Consider the following 18,835-nt stretch of genomic DNA (forward strand, 5'->3'; position numbering starts at 1 on the left):
GGCGAGGGAGGGGGCTGGGTAAGGTCTTCAGGTCTTCAAGTTCACACACCAAGCAGTGACTACAGACACACAGACCCACACAGGTAATGGTATATGTAATTTCTGGGGTGCTTTAAGGTATTGTGAGGTCTTAAAAATGCACACATATTAAAAGTATTACTAAATTCACATAGAGAATAACTTTCTGTGAGAAAATATAAGACCAATAGGTGCCTAGAGTACAAATACTAGAGTGGAAAGATAATTTTCACTCTTCTTGGTGGCCCAGCACCTGGACCCTCTTCCTAGAGTCTTACAGGAGGCAAAGCCTGGGGAAGCAGCTTTCCCCACTGTTCCCTACAGCTAAGGCACTGGCACATGACCTAAGCTCAGACACACTCACCTGAGACATGAAATGAAGAGCTAGTGGCCGAGGAAAGCGGGACTCAGGCTCCTTCTCGGGGGGGTGGGGGGGGGGGTGGAGAGCAGTGGCCATGAGACCCAGCAGCTACGGCAGCATCAAGTGGCGTGAACAGCAGAGTGTGGTCCATGCCATGATGTCTATTGCTTGGCTGTAGACCCCACACAATTCTCCAGTCTTCCCAGTGACTATGTGAGCCCCCTGCCGAATCCTTTCAATAAATTCCCTTTCACTTACATCAGCCAGAGTCCGTTTCTGCTGCTTCCAAGGGAAAACCTGACCGATGAGGCCTCCACGGGGCAGGAGGTGGGGGAAGAGGGAGCCGAACACAGGGCCCACGTTTTATTCCAACAACACAGCACAAAGGGGTTAGTTACACAAAACTAAGGTACAACTAGTTCCCGTCACACAACATAGTTCTCATTGTTCACTAATTTTTCGCTTGTCTCTGTATGAAGACACTTCCTCTGCTTCTTCCAGCTTGCCAGCAGTTACTGGCCTAGCACTGAGCACACAGCAGTTGCCCCAGGGCCACTGACTGAACTACTCTGAAGTTTAAAGCACGAATTACCTGTCAACGCTCTTTCCTGGGAATACACACTACATGTAAACCAAAACCCCACTCAAAACACCTAACACCTATGAGGATTTGTAAAATCTAAGAAAAAATTTATCACATAAACATTCAGAAATGTGCTCTAGGCTAAAATTTCAACTTTCAATGGTGAAACTGGGTTACAAACAGTTTTTACACAATATCAAAAAGTTCCCAATTGTGGTTCCTTAGTAAGAGTTCCTCTCTTTAGTTCTTCCTTTCTAAAGAGGGAGGGAAAAAAAAGCCAACTCTCTTCAAACACACACTCCCCACCACCACACGCTCACACACAACGAAATGGAGGCTGTGAAGAGAGGCAAGACCGTCCTCGGCCTGGAAATCAATCTGATTCTCTTTTATGTTGGTAAGGTCTTTTCTTTCCTCCTCCATTTTATTTAATCAATCGCTACTTCTCACCTAATGCATTTATAGTTTAAGCCCCTACGGATTAATTTTTAAATGTCTAACACTATGGAGATGGTCTTTTTCCCCCAAGAGAAACAGGTTAATAAAAGAACAGCTGAGAAAAAGTTTCAGATTAACCTCGAAAATTCCCTTTGCTGCCTTAGGGAAGAGCACCTCAAAAAACAAAAGACTGAAAATGTTCTTAAAATCGAATGTGCTGCGGGGCACCTGGGTGGCTAGTCAATTAGGTGTCCAACTTTGGCTCAGGTCATGATCTCATGGTTTCTGGGTTTGAGCCCCGCTGGGGGCTCTGTGCTGACAGCTCGGAGCCTGGAAGCCTGCTTTAGATTCTGTGTCTCCCTCTCTCTCTGCCCCTCCCCAGCTTGCACGTGCTCTCTCTCTCTCACTTTCTCAAAATTAATAAACATTAAAAAATATTAAAAAATAAACATTAAAAAAATTTTTTTAATTGCATGTGGTCATCAACAATGTAGTTTCCATACAGGCAAACTCGCACTGCACATGAGAGGCACTAAACAATATGTGCTGAATATTTTCAAAGAACAATGTTTCTGAAAAGCCAACCTGGTGCAAATTAAAAAAATACTTGTCATTTAAAAAAAAAAAAAAAAAAGCTGTCATGGCTCCTTCCATACAGCATAACCATCTTATATCTATTTTTAAAATTCTGCCTATACTGGTTTTTGTCTAGGAAAGAGAAAGTGGCTTTAATAATCTATCTTATCAGAGTTGTGATAAAGCTAATAATCTCAGTTGCTCACAAAGTCTGGGTCATAGGACAGGGAAGGTGGCAAAGCTGTTAAAATTAATTTTTTTCTCATCTGTAAATAAATAGATCAAAATGTTAACAGTGGTTATTTTGGGCAAAAGGACTATGGGTGATTTCAATAATATTCTGATTTTTTCCCCTAATCCATATATATGGTTTTCCTAAACTATTTTCATTAGTGTTTTTTTAAAAGAAATTTTTTTAACATTTATTCATTTTTTGAGAGACAGAGTGAGCGGGGGAGGGGCAGAGAGAGAAGGAGACACAGAATCTGAAGCAGGCTCCAGGCCCCGAGCCTTCAGCACAGAGCCCAACGCGGGGCTCGAACCCACAAACCATGAGATCATGACCTGAGCCGAAGTCAGACGTGTAACCAACTGAGCCACCCAGGCTCCCCTTCATTAGTGTTATTTTAAACAAGAATCCTTATCTTTTAAAGATATCCTCTGACAGATGTGAAGAGAGGATAACTAAGATTTACCTAAAATCACGTAGGAGCAAAGGACCAGGTCAGGGGAGAGATGGACAACTTTGGGACAAAGAACAGCAGGGGTGTGTGCTAGCCTGCTACTTCTGCCTAAGCTTGAAATTCTCCATAATTAGTGTCGAAAATCAGTTTTCTATTGATTTTCCAGCTTGAATCACAGTAAAGTGATATTTTTTTATTCCCTCCACCAAGAAGATAAACTTTCAACCTTTTCAGCGGGTCCTGAGTTGAGAGAGAGACAGAGAGAGACAGAGAGAGAGAGACAGAGAGAGAGAGACAGAGCTTCGTAGGACCAGGCTTGCTGTGACCCGTTATCCAAACTTCTCTCTTTTGCAAAGATGTTGCTTAACTGGTGCAGGAGAGGGACGGCAGTTTCCTCACCAGTCAGGCGCTCACAGAGGAAACGGCTGACCGCTCTCGGCTCTCAGACTAACGGTGTAGAAGTCGGAAATCATTGGAGATACACAACTCCAAAGTTGCAAATATTTCTTTTTCCCCGGGGCCTTAGTTCTCCAAAATGTTTAAAAGTCAGCTTCCCTTTTAAAATGCTACCTGAAAGGACTTCAAACTGTTAACATCATGGCGGGTCCAGCTCCAAGTCAAATCCCCAGTACATATTGATGATTATACCTTGTGAAGTGTTTGTACTTCAAGGGGGCGCCTCTGAATAGGAGACGTGAGGCTCATTTACCAGACATAGGAGTGAATCCAATCCCTTAGCTGAAGACCAGTGAGAAGCCTGCTGCTTCTCCAGGTGACCTCCCCCTCTCATTTGGCCTAAGCTCCCAGCTCATCTCAAACTGTACATATACTGAAATTAAAACATGGTGAGAATATATTTGCATCACAAATGCCAAGATTCAAATTTTAATTCCTCTTCTGGATTAAGGGTATGGGAAAATTGTTAAGTTAAAAAACAAAGCAAAACAAAACAAAACAAAACAAAACAAAACAAAAAGCCTGTCTGAAATTCAAGCCATCAGACCACTTGGATTACTTTTCTATTTCATTTACAGCAGGAAAGGACAAACTCAGACAAATAAGATCATCTGGAACACATAACCAGTTAGGTTAAAGACCTGGTTAAAGTCAGGCTAAAAACCTGCATGAATTCCAATTTGTTTCAACCAATACTGTTTTATGTAGGCCCTCCCTCACCCCAAAAGGGGTTCAGGCAGATCTTCCCATTTATAAACACCAGAGTGGTTTTCCACCTCACGGGCCCGAGATCAGAAGGCCAAGGTGGGGACCCAGCCAGCGTAACTTCGCCAAAGCGCATGGCAGAGAGCAGTAGACTGGGTGTGTGTCTGGTCCTAGCCCTGCTGACACCTGCTGAAACGCCCACAGTTATCTCTAAAATGGGCATCTAACGCCATGGGAACTGAAGTGGTGAGAACAGTGGCAGCAGAAATAGCCTCCTTTCATTAAGTACTTGTTAGGGCTTAGCCAAGGAAACATTCCTTATGCATCAATGGTCTCACTTAGACTTCATACTAACTCCACGAGCTGCATATACCGTCCTCACGCTGCGACATATCACAGAGCTAGGATCCAAACTCAAGTCTGTGCTCTTTATTACGACACTGTTCACTGAACAAGATAGAAGCTACCGGGGACTACAAAGCAGGGCATCAGTGCCAGGAAGAAATCATGTCTGCTTAGCTGTGGCCAGGCTAGCTCATTAGGCCTCCGCTCAGTAACCGAATACCCTGTAGGCTAAGCCAGGGATGTATTTCGTCAGGTGTGCACCATTGTCTTTTATGTTTTCCGTAGGGACAACCAGGCTTTACAAAGGAACAATTGTGAACTGCCATGAATTCCTAGCAATGCCAACCCCCCCCAAAAAAAAAAAAAAAAAAATCCCTTGTGCTCCTGTGTCCTGTGCACAGTCATCAGCAGCGACACCTGCATTGAGGGGCTTTGATACCCATCACCACAGTGACTACAGCACTGTGAGGCCAGGGGTACAGATAAGGAAACAGGCTCTGAGAGATCAAAGGAAAGCTTGTAATCACACTAGGAGTAAACACGGGACCCCAATTTTTTTGACTCTGGATCTGCAGCCACCTCAGCCCGCAACGCTGATTTCACTGGCACCTCTCTGTTCTCAAGTAATCAGATGTCACAGCAAACCAGCAGGTGAAGGTCAGGAAATGTGGGGAGTCAGGAAAAGTGAGGACCACCAGGGTTTTATTAATACAGTCTTGTGCTGAGAACAGGGAAAGAAAGGAATCTGTTTGGGGTTCCCTAGCCCCAAAATGTCAGTTAAATAAAAAAGCACAGGCAAAGGGAAGCGAGAAGCCCACTAAACATGGCTCATCTGCTTCTGCCCACAGGTGCTGCTCGTGCCTGTATAGTCTCGGTCTCTCAACCACAGTACCTCGAAGTGGACCACACCCAAGAAGCCATAACCATTCAGTGTTCCTACTCCCAGGTGGGGTGCCCCGCAGAGCAACCAAGAAGCCTGTGGTTTCGCTATGGAGCTCACCGGCCAGAGAACCTCTGCTTGGATGGATGCACCAGCGATGCGGGCAAGTTCACAGTGAAGGAAGCCCTGACACAAAATCAGGTTTCCCTCACTGTGAACAGGGTGACTCTCAACGACAGTGCCATCTACATCTGTGGAATAGTCCTTCCCTTTTCAAAGGAACCAGGAGCCAAGCGGACCGGAGAAGGGACCATGCTGGTGGTGAGAGGTCAGTCAGCTGAGGCTTTGCTTGGCTCTTTAAATGCATGAAATTGCTTATATGTGGAGAGTAAGAGATAAATGTGCTAACTCAGTACACTAACCAGTGAAGGGCGTGATCTACCAAAGGGAAACTCGGGGTGATTAGCAAACAGCTTGTTCAGGAACTGGTCTGGCGCTGCGGAATCTAGAACAAAGCATAAGTGACCAATAAATTGGACCAGGGAAAAATATGCAATATGGAGAATAAACACAAATTTGAGGAGAGCCATGGGGAGACCTCCGACCTTACCCGTTCTGTAGGACAGAAGAACAGAAAGGGATCAGTGCGACTCTGTCTTCTTGAGATTTGCTAAAAACCTATGACCATTTCCTTTTTCAAGTGAGGATACTGAACCTAGCTACATCTTACAAATTAAGATATTAAGAAATTTCAGGAAAAAAGTTTCACCCGGAGAAGGGAAATAAATCCTTGACCTTTTTTGATCTCTTCCCTTAAAAAGGACTCTGGTATGATCACTGAGATCACTAAAATACTAACTCAAAATCAACAAGCCTTATGGTTTCAAAATAGGACTTTAGGGACACCCTGAGATCATCCTGTATTATAATCCCTGCTTTTAATTAGTGGTGTTCTAATGGGCTTTTGGTTATCTCCATTGTCATTTAACCTCAGTTTATTCTCACCTATAAGATAAATTATAAATGAGTTAATAAACACAAAGCACTTTCAATGTTGCTTGGCTTATAGCAAGTACTCAATAAACGTCAGCTACAGATATTAAAACAAATACACAACTTTGGAGATTTGTGTGTGTGCAGTATATCTCACTGCATTAGTCTTCTATTAAAAATGTTAGCCAAAACTAAAAACAGTTTGTAAAGAGATAGAGGGTCTCAAAACTGCAAGCTCATGTGAAAAGAGATTCTTCTCTAGGAAGAAATGAAAGTATTGCTAAGAAATGAAAATATTGCTAAGAGAGACCTGGCAATTTCCTGCCTTTTCTACCAAGCTCCTAATTTAGCCCTTGAAACATTTTTTTGAAATTTTACAGATATGCTTAATTTGTTAGTTTCACAACAAAAATGTATGTTATACAAACCAAGTTCACAGGATGAGCATCTATGGCATATTTAGTTAAAAAGTGCAGGTTATTCAGATAAGTTACAAATCTAATTGTATTTTGTGCTTCAAATAAGCAGGTAATTGAAGACATGGCAGATTACTCTCTCTCTACCTAGAGCATGAGATACTTGCAAGGAGAGAGAAAATCAGATTGTGAAAATGAATTCAATAATTCTACTTCCAAACTTTATTAGAAAGAAGGGGCACATATAACAATGTGTCTTTTAAGGACGTAGTAAACCCTAAGATCCTCAGTGTATGGCCTTATCAGGTCCTTTCGCAGACTATGCTATTCCATTATGTATACTAAACAGTTCAAGGTTATAAACGTCAGCATTAACAAATGCATAGCAAAATATCTTAACTCCATGAACAGACTGTTGGTGACACTCGTACATCATTTCTACCAAAAGAAATGTTAAATGCTCTTGAACTGTCCTGAAATGTTTACCTAACTTCACATAACGGGTTATATAAAACGCTATATTCTTAGCATTATGACAAGTAATTAATTGGATTTAAATTTTTTTTTAGTTTTCAAAATGAGAAACAGTTTTGGTATAACACATTTAAAGAACTGATGAACTGGTTTTAATTAAATATACCTGAGGATCTTTTGAATTAAGAGACCCTGAATAAATTTTTACACGAACAGTCAGAGCAAGTTCATGTCTTATCTCTAACACTTGTAGCTCCAGTTGTACTTTATATATGTGTTTGCAATAGTATGTTTCAATAGTGACTGTAGTTCTTTGTTTTTGTAATTAACAAAGAAATGAAGGGACTCCACAGTCTCCTGATAGCTGTTCTATCACTGCTCTCTATCTACATGACTGTTGTTCTCGGGATCTTCGTGGTCCTCTTCAAAGTAAGTCAAATTTCCTTGCTCTAGATGTCCCTGTAGCCTTGAATATTGTAATAAGGAAATAATTTTCACCTCTCCACACGTGAGGCTCAGAATTAGCTTACCTAATTAATTAACATCCTCCTGTACATCTGCAGGAAACACCACCTGCAGGAGTAGTCTATAGAAGTGTAAATTTTCATCACTGAAGTTCTTATTAACTGGAGTACACAACTTACAATGTTTCCTCTTCACAACCAGTAATATGGGAATAAGAGATCCTTCTTTATAACTATCTTATATGCTATCTTTCTGCTGCGGAGCACTACACTTATCTTAAAAAAGCCTAAGAATAGCCTTTAAGAGCAAAAAGGGGTTAACAAAGAAGCTGCCTTAAAATACTTTTAAAAGGCCTGAAGGTTTTGAGGAGGCTGGCTAGTCATATAAGAGGGGGTACAGATGTGTTATATTAGGATTACTACAAATCCTATAATCAACATCAGTCTGAGTTATTAGTATAATAAAAGCATCTCAGAAATGCTTTGTAGAAGTTAACTCTTACTGTATATCATTTAAATATTAAGTTAGTTTAATCTTAATATGGTATGAGATATCTGCCGCAACTGTTTTGAGTGCATAAAGTGTCTGATAAGACTTTCCTTTTCCTCTTGACAGTCAAAATCTAACTCTCTAAGAAACAAAGAAACAGAAGACTCACAAAAGGTACAGACCAATGCTTGTCAAATGCCTTTAAAATGGTGGTTGGTTGTAACTATTTCAAACCCACAATAATTAAATACAGAGAACATCACGGTAACTTTCAACCACAGATACCATTTCTTTTCTTTTTTTTAAATATTTTTATTTATTTTTGAGAGGGGACAGAGAGAGGGAGAGAGGATCCAAAGAAGACTTTGCACTGATATGGGGCTTGAACTCACCAAGTGTGAGATAATGACCTGAGCCGAAGTCGGACGTTTAACCGACTGAGCCACCCAGGCATCCCAGATACCACTTCTTTCTTTTTTTTATTTCTTTTTTTAATGTTTGTTTATCTTTGAGAGAGAGGGAGAGACACAGCATGAGCAGAGGAGGGGCAGAATGTGAGGGAGACACAGAATCCAAAGCAGGCTCCAGGCTCTGAGCTGTCAGCACAGAGCCCGACGTGGGGCTCGAATTCACGGACAGCGAGATCACAACCTGACCTGAAGTCAATCACTTAACCAACTGAGCCAGCCATGTGCCCCCCACCCTAGATACCACTTCTTATTACTGAGAAACTCGAGGATAATCTCAAGTGGTAAACTAGGATTTAAATTAGATTATTCTCAACCACAAACCCTACCTCACATACTCAGAATACAAAAGTTAATGGGAAGTATAGACGTGCTGGGGGTGGAGGGTTATTTCCTCAGACTGGAGGCAATAACGAAAGAAAAAGTTCAGAGGATGTACAATAATAATCACTTCTAGTCCTAAGAGAGGCAGGCATTTTTTTTCTCATTTGTGTTTATAGAAGAAGAGTGCTTGGCGTATTTTTCAGGAAATTGCTCAAGAACTATATAATAAGAGACGCGTGGAAACGAGACAGCAATCTATAAGTGTAAAATATCACAAAGACGTAATGCAGATATAAAGCATATATATCTGTTTGGCTAAAACAGCTAAGCTGCCAACGAGCTGTCAATAATCATGTTTTCCTATAAAGTAGGAGTCTGAAAGGGACTTTCACATATGATGCATGTTTATAGAGAACATGTTTTGATAAATACATAACAAAGGACATTTGCCACAGTATTAAATACAGACCAGGCTGGCATCTTAGTAACATGGAATCTTTCAGAAACACAGTGGATACAGGCAGTGTTTTCGATTCAGACAAGGATGCTTTTGTGGATTCTGAGACCCTTTGTACAATATCTTGCATGCAGTAGTGGGCAATAAGTTCCAAACACTTGGAACTTGGGTCAAACTATACAGAAAACACTACTAGTAAGGCAGAAATAAGTTCACATTAGAAAAGATGAGCTAGGGGCGCCTGGGTGGCTCAGTCGGTAAGTGTCCGACTTTGGCTCAGGTCACGATCTCGCGGTTGATGACTTCAAGCCCCGCGTCAGGCTCTGTGCTGACAGCTCAGAGCCTGGAGCCTGCCTGGAATTCTGTGTCTCCCTCTCTCTCCGCCCCTCCCCGCTCATGCTCTGCCTCTGTCTCAAAAATAAATAAACATTAAAAAAATTTTTTTTAAAGATGAGCTAATGAAAGTAAAAATTAAGTATTTCTTCAGTCTGAAGGATTGGAGTGGCAAGAACGAGCATTTATTTTATCTATAACACATCCAACAGGGTCCCTTTAAAGTCCTATATAACAGGTTTTTCAAACAAGATGCTGTTTGAGTGCTAGCAGAGCACATACTCAGTTTCCACAATGCACAGTCAGGATGCTCAGATTTCAATTAAAATGTAGACAAAATAATGAAACGTATACACTACTAAGGATTTTTCCTCCTAAACAGGAGCCAAGAGGGCAAATTAAGAGCCTGATACCAGGTGTTTTTTTTTTTTTTTTTTTTTAATCCAAACTTTTAAAAAGGATTTTCATCCAGGAGAGAATATAGTCCAAGTAGTCATTTCATACTTCAGTGTATACAAATACATCAAGAAATGGTCTCATTAGGGGCACCTGGGGGGGCTCAGTCAGTTAAGCATCTGACTTCAGCTGAGGTCACAATCTCATGGTTCATGAGTTCAAGCTCCGCATTGGGCTCTGTGTTGAGAGCTCGGAGCCTGAAGCCTGCTTCAGATTCTGTGCCTCCGTCTCTCTCTGCCCCTCCCCAACTCCCACTCTGTCTCTCTCTCTCTCTCTCTCTCTCTCTCAACAATAAATAAACATTAAACAAAAATGAAATAAATAAAATAAAATAAAATAAAATAAAATAAAATAAAATAAAATAGAGATGGTCTAATTACCTAAGACACCACTCTGAATAATTATAAATGCCTGTTCACTCTTTTCTTGCTGAGGCTGGAGCATCTTTTTCTGCAAACAGGGAAAGATAAGTGTCCTGAAGACAAGTCTAGAAGTGAGTATTGTAAGCCAGGGCTCTCACAAAAGCATGTGAACAAGAAAATTAATTTTCAACAGAGCACAGAAGAACATCAGTGTAGCCCAGACTGGAAAACACAACAGGCCAAATAACCCTGTTACTTCAACAACATTGACAATAAAAATGCAATGAATGGAATCTTAATACACTTAACAAAATATAATAAAGAATGAAAAATGCTTAAAAAAAAAGAAAGAAAGAAAAGAAATTTGATTTTCAGTTCCCGTATCTTACTCTAAATACAGGGACACTAATAACTGGACCTTTAAGATTACTGGAGGGTACTTGGGACACAGAATGCAAAAGGGCATAGTAGTTTGTGTTGCTTGCAGTGGGGCATCATTGGTTATATAATCTTAATTATGGCTTATTATTTACTATTGCAGGAGAAAGGCAACACTTATGAATAAAGAAGAGCACTTTCTAACATGAAAAGCCACAGAAATGTTTTAATTTTCAATGAAGTCACTGAAAATCCGAATCCAGAAGCCGTGGCAGTGTTAATGGACACACAGGGCTTTACAAAAACAATCACAGGTAAATGGAAAAGATAATTACCTAGGAGGAAGAATGCCACAGTACAAGAAAATTATCACTAACAGTAATTACCAAAACTAAAACCCTACAAAACACAACTGAAAAATACTTTCCTAATTTGCCAGGAGAATTCTGAGTAGTCTAACATTTAAAAAAAAAAAAATTTTTTTTAACGTTTATTTATTTTTGAGACAGAGAGAGACAGAGCATGAACGGGGGAGGGGCAGAGAGAGAGGGAGACACAGAATCGGAAGCAGGCTCTGGGCTCTGAGCTGTCAGCACAGAGCCTGACATGGGGCTCGAACTCACAGACCGCGAGATCGTGACCTGAGCTGAAGTCGGACGCTTAACCAACTGAGCCACCCAGGCGCCCCAAGTCTAACATTTTAAAAACTTCCATTTTCATAACACATATCCTGTATTTGTTTCATTCAACATACGAGATGCGTGATGACCGTTACCCTAAAGATTAGAAGTCACACTACATCCCTCTGTCCTGAGTGGAAGAACTGTCTTTGTGAGTGTGATAGTGATGAGCCAATTAAGACTAAGCTGCGAGGGAGGGAAGAAGATGGAAGCGAGATGCCAAAATCGTAATTAGAGAAACCATCTTAAAAAAAAAAAAAAGAAAGAAAAGCCATCTTGAAAAGTACCTTGGAGCAAGTATTATTTCTTCTGGTAGAGAACAGAGTAAGAAGATGAGCTAAAATATAGAAGACCCAACGCAGAAGGTTAGACAGAAAACCTCAGAACCTCAGAACAAATAAGCCACAACCAACCCTAGGTGTCAGTGTTGTGCCAAGTAACAGCACCAGGGAAGCAGTGGGCAAGGCAATACTGATTTTTAACTGATTTAGGAGGGAAAGATTCGATAAGGGGTTGGGTACAGCAAAGATGTTTATGGAATCATTACCATCTCACTGAGAAAACATGCTATGGATGGTTCTTTGAAAGCTACCTCATTGTAGAAATCTATTTTAAGTACCCACATGTGTACATTTGTTATTAAAAATGCATTATGATCTGTTTTTATTTCATTAAAGTGTTTCTTTTAAAGTGGTATTAAGTGAAGTGTATTCTACTTTTAAAACCCAGACAGAATTTTAAAATATCTTAAAAGCACTTGGGTACCTCAGTTGGTTAAGCGTCCGATTCTTGATTTTGGCTCAGATCATGATCTCACGGTTTGTGAATTCGAGCCCAGCACTGGGCTCCATGGTGACAGTACAGAGCCTACTTGGGATTCTCTCTTTAACCCTCTCTCTCTGCCCCTCCCCTGCTCACACATGTGCATGCTCTCTCTCAAGAATAAATTAAAAATAAATAAATGAAATATTTTAAGAACCCTTTGAAAATGTTTTGCAATGATGGCTTCAATCAGTGGTCTCCAACATATGTAATCACATGTGCCAGGAAAAAATGGAAAGCGAGCAGGAACACATAAACTCTTTTTGTGTGTTTGTATATGTACGTGTGAATGCCTACGTTGTACACTTGTGTGTTGGGTATACTGTGTACATGTATGTGTGTGCATATATGTGTATATGTGTAACTTATACACAAAAGTAGAAATTAAAATGGCATAAAAGTCATATTAATAGACATGTTAATATTTTCTTCCTATAACCCAAAACAGTCTTGTGTTCTCCTGGGTGTATAGCCCCACTTTGAGACCACTGACCTGGATGAAATAAATGAATTTCTAAGCTACATGGCAAAAAAAGGTAAGCATTATCTAGGTGAATAGAAAGAGGTGGATTAGAGAATTTACTTTTCCTTTCTGGGAGTCCTTACATTTTGGTACTCCCAGGGCTGAAAATCTGCTGTTCTTTGTGTAACTTAATGAGAAGACAAAATCCCTGAGCTACATCAGTATTTGATTTAGAAGGAGCCTTACCCAACACAAGCAAGGGCTGTGTCTCCAAGATTGTTGTTGAAGCTCAAATTCAGAATACGTTCTCCTTTGGAAAAGTAGTTACATTCCCTCAGGTCATACATCACAGTGAATGGTGTATATATTAATATCATCCTTTTATTCACCCATCTAACCAACAACAGCTGTTAGGTGCTACACTATTTTTTTAATTTTTTTTTTTTAACATTTATTTATTTTTGAGACAGAGCATGAACAGGGGAGGGTCAGAGAGAGAGGGAGACACAGAATCTGAAACAGGCTCCAGGCTCTGAGCAGTCAGCACAGAGCCCGACACAGGGCTCGAACCCACAGACAGTGAGATCGTGACCTGAGCCGAAGTCGGACGCTTAACCGACTGAGCCACCCAGGCGCCCGGTGCTACACTATTATACAGTCAAAGGCCTTTCTTTCATGCCACCCTTGGATCACACTGACCTTGTCCTTCCCTAATCCCACCTTGTTCACACTCTCCTGCTTTTGCATGTGCTGTTCTCTCTGCCTGGTAAAATACTTCCCAGATACAAGCACAGCTCAAATGTCACCTCCTACATGAAACCTACCATAACCTCCCCTAGCTCTTAATGGGTCTTTCCTTCTCTAAACCCAGAGTACTCTGTCACATTTCTTATCAGATTATCCTGCCATTGTCTGCTTACATTTATCTTCTGTATGATTCTTCAAGTATCTTAAGACCAGAAGCAAGTTTTACATTATCTTTGTATTTCCACTGCCTAGTGTTCGTTGCCTGGTAAAAACTAGGCTCTCCAACACCTTTATGTGAAAACAACTGAACGCTGTTTCTATAGAAAAATATTTTTTCAGCCCGTCAACTGAGATATGAAGCACACTTCACTCCCTGGCCATCGATCCTCACCCCTGTCCATAAGCAGTGTTTGTTGAATCCCTGGCAATATTAATTTTCCTACTAGCTGAGCATCTAGGCTTTTCACTGGAAAAAATTAAGCTACAGCTTTCTGTTCAGCTTTGAGTTTCCCATGGCAGTGAAAGAAGAATAATACTGAAAGAAATCCCAACAAGAGGGAAACAACAAAGACGTGCTTCTAGTGTCTACACACTACCTTCTAGACAAGAGCACTTAAACTACATACCAAAAGATGTCAGCAGGATTTTCAGAATAAGTAATTTCTTTTTCTCTACTACATAAAACCTGGGTGAACTGGAGACGCTGGCTAACAGGCATATAGTTAAGTCTCTGTGGAGTCAAGTCACATGAGGCGATGAAGAATGCACACTTTGAGACAAAGTTACAATGAGGACATCGGGGCGCCTGGCTGGCTTAGTAGAAGAACATGAGACTCTCGAACTCTGAGTCGTGAGTTCAAGCCTGGGTGCAGTTAAATGAATAAATATTACAATGTATCAAACTGTGATTATTATTTTAAAAGGGAGAGATCTCAAGTAGGTCTGAAGGACACTGACGAACATTGCACACTAAAGGCCTGCTGAACAAATAGGATCAATAAAGCCACAGACAAAAATGAAGTAACAGAACAGAATGGGATGAAAGAAGTCTAACATGTATAAAATATCAACATTGACACAGATGCAGTGGGGCCCTATCCCATAAATGAGATTATTTAATACTCACAACAAACCCCAACCTAAGCGTTAGCCCCGCTCTCACAGATGAAACATTAACCTTAATGAGAGGCCCGTGTTTCAAACAGGGCCAGTCCTCAAAGCCCAGGCTTTTTCTGTGGAACGGTCCTATCAGTCTTGCTTATTTCTATTTAGACTTTTGGGAGTTGTAAGACTAAAAATGTCAAGTTTAACCAGAACAATGACCCTAAAAGAAAGTGAGAAAGTTGCCAAAGGCTACTTCTCCAAAGGCACAGGCCTAACTGCTTTCACAGGAGAATTCTACCAAACTTTGCAAGAACAGAGAGCCACATGCAATTTAAACTGTACCAGAGCACAGAATAAAAAACTTCCCAATAACTTTTTACAAAGTCAGCAGAACACTGATACCAAAACATGACAAAGATAACATTTTCCAAATAAATAAAATATCAGATAGATATAATATTTTTATTTAAAATTTTTGTAGGTACAACCCAGTGATGCATTACAAGACCATCCCATCTAAGCCCAGAAATGCAAGGGTGGATATGTATTATGCAAGTACTATTAATTTAACAAGTCAAAGGAGAAAAAACAGAATGACTATCTCCACAGATGAATATACAGGTAACAAAATTCAACAGCAATTCCTGACTTTTAAGCTCTTAACAAGATTTAAAAGTATATATATTTCAAGTCAATCAACAGCAATCTCAAGCCAAAAGACAGCATCACATGTAAAGCAGAAATATTCTCATTAAAGTCAAAAACAAGACAAAAACGCCCACCATTTTAAAAAACATTTTCTGGAATTAACTACCAATTCACTGGGGGGGGGGGGGGGGGAGTCTAAAAATGAAAAGGAAGTAGCAAAATCATTTGTAGATGCATCAAGGAAACGCAAGAGAATCAGTAGAGAAGCTATTGGAAACACTAAAATAATTCAACAATCTAAACCGATTAAAAAATTAGTACATACACAAAAATTCAATTGCTTATGTTATGTACACCTACCATTCACTCTAAAATATGATGGAAGAGCCCTTCGCAACAACATGGATGAAACTGGAGGGCATTATGGTAAGTGAAATAAGCCAGACACAGAAAGACAAATACTGCATGATCTCTGATCTCACTTATATGTGGAATCCAAACAAGTCAAACTTGAAGAACCAGAGACTAGAACAATGGTTGCCTGGGGCTGGAGGGTGGGGAAAATGGGGAGATATTGGTCAGCGGTCACCAACTTCCAGTTATGAGTAAGCTCTGGGGATCTAATGTATAGCATGGTAACTATAGTTAATAATACTACACTGTACACCTTAAGTTTGCTGAAAGAATTGATCATTTAAGTGTTATGACACACAAAAAGACTATGTGAGGTGATGGATGTATTAATTAATTTGTAGTAATAACTTCACAACATATAGGTATATTAAATTATCATGCTGTACACCTTAAAAACATCCAATTTTTATTTGTCAATTTCCCAAAAAGCTGGGAAAAGAATTTAAGAGTTACAATAATGATAGAAGGAAAATTTCTATTTAACAATATCACACACACAAACACACCATTAGAATAAATCTAACAAAAACTGTGCAGGACGTTTATGAAGAAAAACTTCTGTTATTAAGGAAATTAAAGAATTCAGGGTGCCTGGATGGCTCAGTTGGTTGGGCATCCGACTTGGGCTCAGGTCATGATCTCGTGGTCCGTAAGTTCAAACCCTGCGTCAGGCTCTGTGCTGACAGCTCAGAGCCTGGAGCCGGCTTCGGATTCTGTATCTTCTTCTCTCTCTGCCCCTCCCCAACCCAGACTCTGTCTCTGTCTCTGTCTCAAAAGTAAATAAACATTAAAAAAATTTTTTTAAATGAGAGACACATCCTACTACTAGCTAGGAAGACTCAATATTCCCTAAATCAATCTATAAAATTTAAACTAGACCAACTAGTGCTGAAGTTGATCTGTTAAATAAATAAGCCAAGAAAAATCTGCAAAGGAACTAATGAAAGGGGGCTAATGCTATGACATTAAAGTGTAGGATAAGCTTGGGCCCCCTGGGTGGTTCAGTCAGTTAAGCATCCAACTCTTGATTTCTGCTCAGGTCATGATCTTTCGGTTCGTGGAATTGAGCCCCTTGTCAGGCTCCTAGCTGTAAGTGCGGAGCCTGTCTGGGATTCTCTCTCTCCCCCTCTCTCTCTGCCCGTCCCCCGCTCATGCTTGCTCATACATGTGCGCTCTCAAAATAAATAAATAAACATTTTTTAAAAATGTATGATAAGCTACAGTAATTAAAATAGTTGGGTACTGGCATACACGGAAGGATACATCTTAATAGAACCAAATCCATAGGGGACTTCAGTCTATTATAAAGGTCGAGTTTCAAAGCACTGGGGAAAAGATGACTATTCAATAAATGGGTTAGGATTGCAGGCTAGCTATCGGGACAACTCTTTCACAAGCAGTTTCACTCCTAGAAATGGACTGTACAGAAAACCTTACACCTGACTTCCTTCATTTTTTTTTTTTTCTATGTCACCCTCTCAGTAAGGCCTTTCCCTGAGTATCCTCTTTAAAATTATAGCACCCAAACCCAACCCCCAATTCCAGATGCCCCGTTCTTGCTTTTATTATTTTCTCCCTAACATTTATCACCAACAGCATGCCATTTGCTTCCTGTCTTCCTCACTAGAAGGTAAGCTCCATGAGCGCAAGGATATTTACATGCTTTCTACGTACTGTATCTCCAGCATCTAGGCACTCAGTAAATACTTTCTAAATGAATGAAGATATTTTGTGGCGTAAGAGCAGTCAACACCAATTCCCTTCCACCTTCTTTGCAAGCTTACCCAAAAATGCAAATAGGCTGAGGGCAGACGACTCCCTTCCAGACCCAGAGAGTGCATCGTGACTGTTCTATGCCCCTGACCAGTCGCTGGCTGAGCAGGAACATGTGCCCCATCCTTGCCAACGGGCCCTAAAGTGATGGGAAGATTTCTGGGGAAGGTTTCCCTCACTTAAAAAAAAAAAAAAAGATGTGTGGGGATCCTCTCTTTTCAGGACTTTGTCATGCCTACACAGGACACTTGGCACTGTATCTGCCACTTTGCAATTCTTTTATAATGTTTATTTATTTTTGAGACAGAGAGAGAGAGAGAGCATGAGCAGGTGAGGGGCAGAGAGAGAGGGAGACACAGAATCCAAAGCAGGTTCCAGGCTCCGAGCTGTCAGCACAGAGCCCGACGCGGGGCTCGAACTCACGGACCATGAGATCATGACCTGAGCCGAAGTCTGACGCTTAATCGACTGAGCCACCCAGGCGCCCCTGCCACTTTGCAATTCTGAGGGGACTATCACCACACTGAAGATGAAGAAAGCAACCTCTCAATTTCAACAGAGCAGCTGTATCACAGAATTAACGCAACCATGCAACCATGGAACTGCTTTTCTAAAATAAACTCTTATTTTTTAAAAGCAATTTGGGTTGCTCCTTCTGTTTCTTAAAGCAGAAAGCATTCTGATACATACTTACACATATGAAAAGACCTGCCTATGAGTGTTCATTTCACTATTATTTATAAAGCACACTGCTGGTCCCTAAAAGTACAACAGGGGCCTCCTCAAGGGAAGTTCTACACCCAGTGATGTGCTGGTAAATGTTTACCAGCCAGCTTGGAGAAAGGAGAGGCTATCATAGTATTTGCCAATTTCCAAGACCTTAGTGCTCCCATTGACCACTCAGTGGTCACTTTCAATAACAGCCATGTTTAAAAACCAGTTCACTAAATTCACAATGTAACAATCTGCTCTCATGAGCCAGTAAAACTGACTCCAACATACCATTGCTTATATCCAGACCATGATGCAGGTACATATGTGCTGATAAGGAACAATTTCCTAGATACACTTAAGTGGAAAAAGGCAACAAAAGTATTTACAGTGGGGTTTAATAATATAATCATTTTTTTCATGTGCAGTTATATTTACATAGATGATCTTTAAAAGAATATTCGAGAGACCTGAGCAAGATTGTGGAACTGGAACAGATGAGAAAATTTTCATTGTATACCCTCTTGCTAGCTGCTTGAACTCTTTTTACCATGACTTATTTTTTTATAAAATTATACTTTTTAAAAAATTAAGCATGCCACTAAATTTTCATTTTTGCAATATAATTGTCTTTTTATCTACTCTTCCTTTATTTGATGCTTAGAACAATTCTCACATAGATTTAATGACCCCATAACCAAAACTGGGTCAGGAAACCAAATAAATGGAAATTGAAATTAGAAAGATGCATTTTACATTTTTTCCAAATTAACCTAAGAAACAAAATTGCAGTGACAGGACTTAAAGACAAATC

General features: G+C 40.3%; 2 protein-coding genes across 5 annotated transcripts in view; one reads left to right on the top strand and one right to left on the bottom strand.

Moving 5' to 3' along the window:
- The window catches only part of METTL9 (methyltransferase like 9), a 52,209-nt gene that overhangs the window by 1,359 nt on the left and 32,015 nt on the right, over nucleotides 1-18,835 (bottom strand). The gene's annotated exons all lie outside the window — the stretch shown is intronic.
- Nucleotides 1,250-10,917, top strand: IGSF6 (immunoglobulin superfamily member 6). Of its 2 annotated transcripts, XM_045461200.1 has the most exons (5): nucleotides 1,250-1,359; nucleotides 5,014-5,373; nucleotides 7,263-7,357; nucleotides 8,009-8,056; nucleotides 10,823-10,917. In XM_045461200.1, the coding sequence occupies exons 1-5, from the start codon at nucleotides 1,293-1,295 to the stop codon at nucleotides 10,844-10,846; spliced, it is 594 nt and encodes a 197-aa protein (XP_045317156.1). In that variant the 5' UTR covers nucleotides 1,250-1,292; the 3' UTR covers nucleotides 10,847-10,917. The 2 variants fall into 2 exon arrangements, with proteins under 2 accessions (XP_045317156.1, XP_045317155.1); XM_045461199.1 differs by lacking the exon at nucleotides 10,823-10,917 and having other exon boundaries at nucleotides 8,009-8,150.

This window comes from Leopardus geoffroyi, chromosome E3 (genome assembly GCF_018350155.1).
Source record: "Leopardus geoffroyi isolate Oge1 chromosome E3, O.geoffroyi_Oge1_pat1.0, whole genome shotgun sequence".
NCBI lineage: Eukaryota > Metazoa > Chordata > Mammalia > Carnivora > Felidae > Leopardus > Leopardus geoffroyi.